Below are 9,227 nucleotides of genomic sequence, written 5' to 3'. Positions count from 1 at the left end.
ATTTTTCTCTTCAAATTGTCTTGGATGATTACTACAATGCAAGCTAGGTAGATTCATCAAATTCTTAATGCTAGATTTGATGAGATTGAATAGTTGCATTGTGTGAATCATCGGAAGATAATTTAAGATGAATCGAATATATGATTCGAATTGATCTCTTGGATTAGATTACCTAATTTGAAGAGAAATTAGATCTAGACCTAAAGCTAAATCAAAAATCGGTTTAGATGAAAATTTAGGTTTTCAATCTAACTCGATGAAAATTAGATCTTAACACCTATTCACCATGGAAATTGCTCTCTAGAAAATCCTAACTCCGAGAATCTCATATCTTATTAATTTTCTTCTCTTTTACACTTCATTTTCAATTCAATTTGAATACATTGTTATTTTGGAATTTTATCATGCAATTTCAAGTCAATTTCACTTTATCACAATCATTTCTTATCATCTCATTCAAGCCTTAATTACCAAGAATAATCCATCCTTGTGGACGATACCTAAAAACCACTATGCTACAGTAATTTGTACTAAAACCACTTTTTGATCGGGTACAAATTGCTATAGAAGAGTGAATTAGGTTATAAATTTTGTTTTGATCCAACAAACGACAAAATCCGAGCGATAAAAAATGGGGCCGTTGTCGGGGATGGTGCCAAGGTGATTGAGGCATTTTCTTTGGTGAGGATTAACCCTTGTGATCTACATCACAAGATTGGTGAAGTTCTCTTTACCGATTCTCCGCTTTCATTTTATTTTTCTTCCAGATTTCATTTTTCTTTTTATTATTTTTTTTTTCTCTTTTGTTCTTTTTGTTTTGTTTTGGTTTTTCTTGGCTCGTTTTGTAGGCTCTCCATTGCATGCTACATTGAGAATAAAACTCAAGGGAGAGATTGAAAAGGACTTATATTGCTAATCATTTTTGGTTTGTGATCCAATTGTTGAGGAAATGGAAAATCAAGGGGAAAATCAACAAACTCAAAAAGGACCAAACAATGGCAATTCTCACATGTCTAGATCAATGAGAGAATATATGCATCCTCAAAGGATAGGCATGAGATCATGTATAGTTCTTCCTAATGAGCCTATTGTGATAAAAACTCACTTGGTACCCCTTCTACCTCAATTTCATGGAATGGAGAATGAGAATCCTTATACTCACATCAAGGATTTTGAAGAAGTTTGTCATACTTTTCAAGAAGGGACTGCATCCATAGAGCTTATGAGATTGAAGCTTTTTCCATTCACATTGAAGGATAAGGCTAAGTTGTGGTTCAACTCATTGAGGCCCCAAAGCATAAGGTCATGGTTGGAACTACAAACAACCTTCTTGAAGAAATTTTTCCCCATACATCGCACAAGTGGCTTGAAGAGGCAAATTACCAACTTTGTGGCATTGGATAATGAAAAATTTTATGCTTGTTGGGAAAGATATATGGAAGTAATCAATGCTTGTCCTCATCATGGTTTTGACACATGGATGTTGGTGAGTTACTTCTATGAGGGCATGTCACCAACTATGAAGCAATTGCTAGAAACCATGTGTGGAGGTGACTCTATGAGCAAAAGTCCCGATGATGCCTTTGAATTCTTTAATTATGTGGCTGAAATATCAAGGTCATGGGATGAGCCACATGAAAGGGATTTACACAAGTCCAAGTCTCAAAGCAATTCAAAAGGAGGAATGTATATGTTGAATGAAGATGTTGATCTACAAGCTAAAATGATAGCTTTGACAAAAAAACTAGAGGAACTTGAAGCTAAGGGATTTCATGAGGTGAATGCAATATATGATAGTCCAATTTACATGGAGCAATGTTCTAATTGTCAATCTATAGAACAAGAAGTGAGTGGTTGTCTTACAATACCATCCATGGGGGAAAGACTTGTTGAGAATCATCCAAACATGTCATGGAATTGTGAACAAGAGCAATTTTCTTCAAGGCAACACTCATAAAGCCAACAATTCATGGAAGACTCTCCACAACAAGTTTCTTTGGTTGAGCAAGCTATTGTAAACTTGAGTAAAATTTTGGGTGATTTTATTGGTGATCAAAAGAATATCAATATTCAAGTAAACCAAAGGATAGATCATGTGGAGACATCTTTCAATAAGAAATTTGATTGCTTGCAAACCAATCTCACACAAAGGATTGATAATATGCAGCTTGCTATTTCTAAACTCACAAGCATGCATACGGTGCAAGAAAAAGGAAAATTCTCTTCACAACCCCAACAAAATCTAAGTGGAGCCCATGAAATTGGAGAGACAAGTGAAAGTTCTACTAAGAAGGATGAAGTCAAAGCAGTCATTACCTTAAGAGGTGGTAAGCAAGTTGATCAACCTATGCCAAAACCAAAAGAGAATGAAGGAGGGAAACAAAAGGAAAATGTGAAAGAATAAGAAAAAGGGAAAAAGATGAATGATGATGATAGATCAAAGGAAGATGAGATTGTTAAAGAAGAGGTTAAGAAGAAAGATATGCTCTTAGCTCCACCTTTTCCCATGGCTCTTCAATCCAAGAAAGTGGTAAATAATGCTCCAGAAATTTTTGAAGTTCTCAAGCAAGTCAAAGTCAATATACCACTCCTTGACATGATTAGACAAGTTCCAACCTATGCCAAGTTTCTTAAGGATTTGTGTACCATAAAGAGAGGGATGCATTTGAAAAAGAAAGCTTTCTTGACTGAACAAGTTAGTGCAATCATCCAATGCAAAACCCCAATCAAGTATAAGGATCTGGGATGTCCAACTATCTCGGTGAAGATTGGCAACACTTTTGTGAAAAGAGCACTTTTAGACTTGGGGGCAAGTGTGAATCTTCTTCCTTACTCGGTATATAAGCAATTGGGGCTTGGAGAACTAAAGTCTACTTCCATCACACTTTCATTGGCGGATAGATCGGTTAAGTTTCCAAGAGGAATTATTGAAGATGTGTTGATCCAAATCGATAACTTCTATTATCCAGTTGATTTTGTGGTGCTTGATACGGAACAAGGAACTAGTAGACTCAACCATGTTCCTATTATACTTGGCCGACCTTTCCTTGCCACAGCAAATGCATTGATTAATTGTCGAAGTGGGGTGATGCAACTTACCTTTGGTAACATGACAATTGAGCTGAACATTTTTCATTCATGTAAGAAGCATGGTACCAAAGAGGAGGAGGAACTTAAGGAGGTTTATTTGATTGAATTGCCTATGAAAGAGCTAGTGAAAGAAAAGGTTGAAGATAATTTTTCAAAACTTGGTGAAGCAATTTCCAATGAACGGATTGAAGTTTGGAGGATCAATGAAGAAATTCAACCTTTGAAGTTAATGAAATGGTCTTTTAGCTTCAAGAAAGTGAAAACCATGAAGCATGGTGTGCACAATAATCCAAAGATCATGAAAAAGAAGTTCAAGGAATGGCATGACCAACTTATTCAAAAGAACAAGTTCAAAGAAGGCTATTTCAAGCCACATATTTTTCAGGGAAAGCTTAAGTACCAAGGAGTTGGTCCATTCATTGTTTGCAAGCCATATCCAAATTGAGTATTGATGCAAAGGTTAATGGGCTTAGTCATGTCAATGGCTAGCTAGCCCAATGGTTTCTCATTTCTCTACTTTTCTTTGAATTTTGATTTTTTTTTTCTTTTAGTTTCCATTAAATAAATCCATCTCAATTCTTTGATTTGTGTTTTGAAGGATTTTCCGGATGGATGGAATGCATGAAGCAAAGGAAAAAGGAGTTTTAATGGCCCATCACCAATTTGCGCCTTCATGCCAAAACAGGGGAGTCTTCATGCCAAAACAGGGGAGTCTTCATGCTAAAACAAGGGAGTTTTCATAACTTCAGAAATGTGCAAAAAAAAAAAAAAAAAAAAAAAAAAATTAACCCTCTGGACCATTTTGCATAACTATGCGAACATTTCGCATGACTATGTGAAATCCATCTTAAGCACTACAGCAAAATGAGCCATTTGAACCACTTCGCACACTCATGCGAAATTTTCGCATGACTATGCAAAACTAATGTGGATGACTGCAGAAATTTCATGCATCTGGACCATTTCGCATCAGCATGCAAATTTTCGCATGACTATGTGAAAATTATGCTGAAGGCTATAATAAGATAAAACTCTCTTGACCAATTCGCATGTACATGCAAATTTCCGCATGATTGTGCCAAATTATTTCAAAAGAAGAAAGTGGTTGCAACACACTTCACCTTCTTGTCTAGTTTGCACACTTGTGTGAAATTTTCAAAAACTCCATGAGAATCATTGACTTATCATTGAAATCATGTTTTCTTTGGACATTGTCATCATCTATACCTTGATTTTACTCCATACATTGTGTTTCTAACATAGTTTTTTTTGGTTTTTAATAGATTTGTTTTCATACTTTCTTCTCTTATGTCATTCATATCCAACAATTCTCATGTGTGATCTTATTTTTGTTCTAGCTATTGAAGCTGAAATTCATGAGAGATTGAGGTATCTTCCCTTCCTTTCTTTATATATTTTCATTACACATTGAGGACAATGTACAAGTTAGGTTGGGGGGAGGGTTAAAAAGGAAGAGAAGGAAATATGTTATTAGTTTTATTAGTTTTTTCTATAATTTTTTTTTTTAAAATCACATTTGTGACTTATTTGGTGAGATTTTTTTTGAGATGACTATAGCATTTGTGATTGATGAATGAGCAAACCTAACTTGAAAAAAGTTGATTTAGAGTACTAGCTTATTTGCTTGATCTTAGAATATTTGTTATGTGAATTAAAGTTGATTTGACTTTGAAGTCTTCATTTTCCAAAGGGTCATTTCTATTTGAGTCTTGACACATACTGTGCACTCTAGACCCCGAATATAAGATGAAAAACTATTTTAACCTTAAGACTTGGACTTAATTGTCTTGTAACATTGATTACTCTTGAATTGAGTTGAGACACCTTAAAAAGAGGCCAATGTGCCCAATTGAAAAAAAAAAAAAAAAAAAAAGTTGATGAATAAAAAGGTTGAGTTATGCTTGCCTTGAAACCTGAGCAAGGTCCGAGGGGTATATGGCCCAAAGGTCTTTAAAGCCTGGTGCCCTAAGCCATTTTGGTTGGGAGCCACCGACCTCAATGCTTGTTACATGGGTGGATAGGTGGAGTATGAGCTCAATTGTAGGTGCTAAGGTATTGGATCCTAATTTGAGAGTCCGGGGTAAAGTCCGAGAAGTTAGTGGCTGGTTAAATAGTCCTATAAACTTGGTGCCCTATGCCTTATGGTTGGGAGTCATCGATGAACCCCCGCTACATGGACCATATACTTGGAGATACCTTTAGCATTGCACTCCTACAATAAGTCCTTTGAAAAAAAATAATAAAATAAAGATAGGTGTGTTCTTAACCTATGAGAGAGTGATTTTTGTTGTTTGAGATAAATTGAGCTAGGTTGGGGGGAGGATTAGTTTTGAGTACTATATTTGGGGGCTAGCTTAATTACACTCAAGACTTGTTTGGAAAGATTGTTTGGGGAATGAAGATGGATATGTTTTTGATACCTTGACTTACATGATATTCTTTCTATTAGAGATAGTAAATAAGTTGGGATTTTATTGATACCTATGGATAGTAGGGTGTGCTTGTTTATTAACCATTTATGCTATGGAAATTTCAAATATATTTTTTTCAAATGATTTGCTTATGTGACTTATGATTTCTTTTGTTTGGTATTGTTTTTCTTTCCTTTTGTTATACCATTGCTAAGGGACTAGCAATGTGTTGGTTGGAGGGAATGATTACTACTCAAAAAGAGCATATTTTAGATAATAATTCTCATGAGTTTCATGTCTTTTGAGTAGTAATTATGCCTAAAACACTCAATTAGCATGTTGTTGCCCTTGCAAGAGTTACTAACAAGTTTTATGAAGTTTTGGAGTCATTTCAAGGTATAATTTTGATAAATTGGTGACAAAAGAGATTAATCAAATTGAAGAAAACAAATAAAGTTGATGATGATCCAAATGCATAATGAAAGAAGCAATGCAATCAGTTTGGATTGGGATTTGGAACTTAATTGAAGGTGGTGGAGATGGATTAAACATGAAGAAATGAGAGAAATTGCAAAGAGGAGCCGGAATAGCATGATTTTCGATTTCGCATGACCATGCGAAAATTTTGCATAGTCATGCGAAATGAAACAGAAAGGTTGTGGCTGCAGCACATAGGGAAATTGTTAAAAAGTGATTTCGCATGACCATGCGAAATTTTCGCACAGTCATGCGAAACGCTCCAGAAGAACGAAATTGAAGCTGATGGATCCTCCACTTCGCACCATCATGCGAGATTGCTAGGGGCTCGTGCGAAAATGCATTCTCTCCAGATTCCTTGATGAAGAAGCATCCGAAAGACCTCTAAAATGTTGCTAAGTGTCCTTTTTACCTTGGCCTATAAATAGAAACGGGATTTACTCATTTAAGAACCTTTTTGATACATTTTCTAATTGTAGAACTTTTCATACTTCTTCTCTCTATGTAATTCTTCACTTTCCTTCAATTTCTCTTACTTTCTCGGTAGCCAAACATGTCTTGTGAGATCAAATCTCCAAGCATGAGTGGCTAAATCTCGTTTTTCTTGGAGGAGGGAGGATCTAGAGGCAAGATCTATGGTGAATTAGAGAATTAAGCTTGAATTGCAAAGGTAATTTGATCCAATTGATTGATTAATTGAAATTTGGGGATTTTTCTCTTCAAATTGTCTTGGATGATTACTACAATGCAAGCTAGGTAGATTCATCAAATTCTTAATGCTAGATTTGATGAGATTGAATAGTTGCATTGTGTGAATCATCGGAAGATAATTTAAGATGAATCGAATATATGATTCGAATTGATCTCTTGGATTAGATTACCTAATTTGAAGAGAAATTAGATCTAGACCTAAAGCTAAATCAAAAATCGGTTTAGATGAAAATTTAGGTTTTCAATCTAACTTGATGAAAATTAGATCTTAACACCTATTCACCATGGAAATTGCTCTCTAGAAAATCCTAACTCCGAGAATCTCATATCTTATTAATTTTCTTCTCTTTTACACTTCATTTTCAATTCAATTTGAATACATTGTTATTTTGGAATTTTATTATGCAATTTCAAGTCAATTTCACTTTATCACAATCATTTCTTATCATCTCATTCAAGCCTTAATTACCAAGAATAATCCATCCTTGTGGACGATACCTAAAAACCACTATGCTACAGTAATTTGTACTAAAACCACTTTTTGATCGGGTACAAATTGCTATAGAAGAGTGAATTAGGTTATAAATTTTGTTTTGATCCAACAAACGACAAAATCCAAGCGATCAAGGTAGATGATGCATGTTCTTCATTATTGACTATTGGTAGGTCAATAATCAGTTTGTCTATCAACCCAACATAATTGGAAGTTAATTAAGAAGATAGCAACTCATTTATGGGTTGATGAGAGAACAAGAGATTTGTTGGACCAACTGGTGATGAGACGTTATTATTCATAAGGATTTGAACATTTGAATTTGATGAAGACACCAAAGGTGGTATGACTGGTTGGTCATTATTGAAAATTTCTTCTAATGATTCTCCATGATTCTTGGTTGCAAATTTGACTTTATTTTTTATTTTTTATTTTTAACCTGCATCCAAGATATCCTCACAAAATCTAGATTTTGTGAATTAGAGTTAGAAGATAAGAATTATTGGTAATCACTCTCTATATTTTCCTTGATGAAAGTCAACAAGATTTTGCCATTTAATGACTCATCCCAAGCTGGAAAGTTTGTTTAAGTCAATTGTGTGGTTGGTAGAGATTATTGTTTGGCAACATATGGAAATTTTCCTTCATTAAACACAACCAAGCATAAAATTAAAACTCTCCTAGTTTGTGGTTTGAGGAAACAATAACCCTTATGTATAGGACTAAACCTAACAAAAATGCAGGGGGTACGCTTTCTTCATGTAGATTTTGGGTTGCTTTAATATTGAAGTGAATAATAGCAATGATATCCAAAAACCAACAAGCCATTATAATTTGGGAGTTTGTTGTAGAGCTTATGATAGGGACTATGATCATTTTATAATACTAAAGAGGGTAACTTGTGTAATGACCCACACCTAATCGTGTAGTTGCTCAAGACCGAAAAGGGTCTTAACGACTTTAAAATGCGTCTGTAGAGTTTATAGGGTTAAGAGAAACTCAAACATATATAACATCAGAAACTTTATCCCCTATCTGATGTGGGATATTACAAACACCCCCATACAAGCACAACATCCTTGTTGTATCCCACAGGATTGTAGAGTTAAACAAACAAACACCCCCTACGAGGCCAAATAAACCCCTACATCAGGGTTGGGGATCGACTTTGATACCATTTGTGATGACCCACTACACGGTTCCCTCATGAGTTTAAAACATGTTCACAAGGTTAGCAGGGTTAAGATGAGTTTATACATATATAACCTAGGAACTTTCTCCCCTATTTGATGTAGGTTATCACAACCTGTTCATGAGATAAACACTAGTTACAAATTCTTCAACCCATAATGACAAAGAAAGATTATTATGGAAAAATATCATTAACTTGGTTTCCATGATATGTCCATGTTCTCTTTCTACCAACCCATTTTGCTAAGGAGTTCTAGGACAAGAAACTTGGATTTGAATTTCAAGTTGTGAATATGATTTAGAAATTTAACTGAATTAAACCATCTTTCACCATCAAATTAGAAAAAAATTGTTTTTCCTATAAAATTGATTCTGCATTAGCTTTTACAATTTTATAAAGCAATCATAGAATTCTAACTTTTTCTTGAAGGGGTAAAACCATATAAATCTTGAAAATTCATCAATAAAAGTTACATATAAACAAAATTGTTGAGTGGTAGTTGAGGGTGCAAATCCCCCAAGGTCACAGTGAACTTTCTCTAAAAGAAGTTAAGAGATTTTATTGGTAGAATCCAAATTTAGCTTACAAGACTTTCTAAGTTGACAATTGAAACAAATATAAGGATTTGTTAGATATTCTATAACAGTAATAATATTCCTTCTTTTTAACATGGACAATAATATGGAATTTGGGTACCCTAACTATTGCCAAAGAGTGAAAGAAGCAGTTATTCTATTTTCTCTTATTGCACTTAGTGCACTTTGATAACTTTCTCCCAAGGCACAATTATACTCGTTTATGCCCTGTTGCTATTGTCCTTCCATGGCAATCC

At 34.6% G+C, this 9,227-nt stretch overlaps 1 protein-coding gene across 1 annotated transcript; it reads left to right on the top strand.

The window, feature by feature from the left end:
• Window positions 1–2,419: 2,419 nt before the first annotated feature.
• On the top strand, window positions 2,420–3,535 carry LOC104882142 (uncharacterized). Its single transcript, XM_010664181.1, has one exon. It carries the CDS (start codon window positions 2,420–2,422, stop codon window positions 3,533–3,535), a length of 1,116 nt encoding a protein of 371 aa, XP_010662483.1.
• Window positions 3,536–9,227: the final 5,692 nt, after the last annotated feature.

The sequence above is a fragment of the Vitis vinifera genome, chromosome 16, assembly GCF_030704535.1.
Source record: "Vitis vinifera cultivar Pinot Noir 40024 chromosome 16, ASM3070453v1".
Taxonomy (NCBI): domain Eukaryota; kingdom Viridiplantae; phylum Streptophyta; class Magnoliopsida; order Vitales; family Vitaceae; genus Vitis; species Vitis vinifera.
Note: the sequence above shows the minus strand (reverse complement) of the source record. Positions and strands in the feature narration are given on the sequence as shown.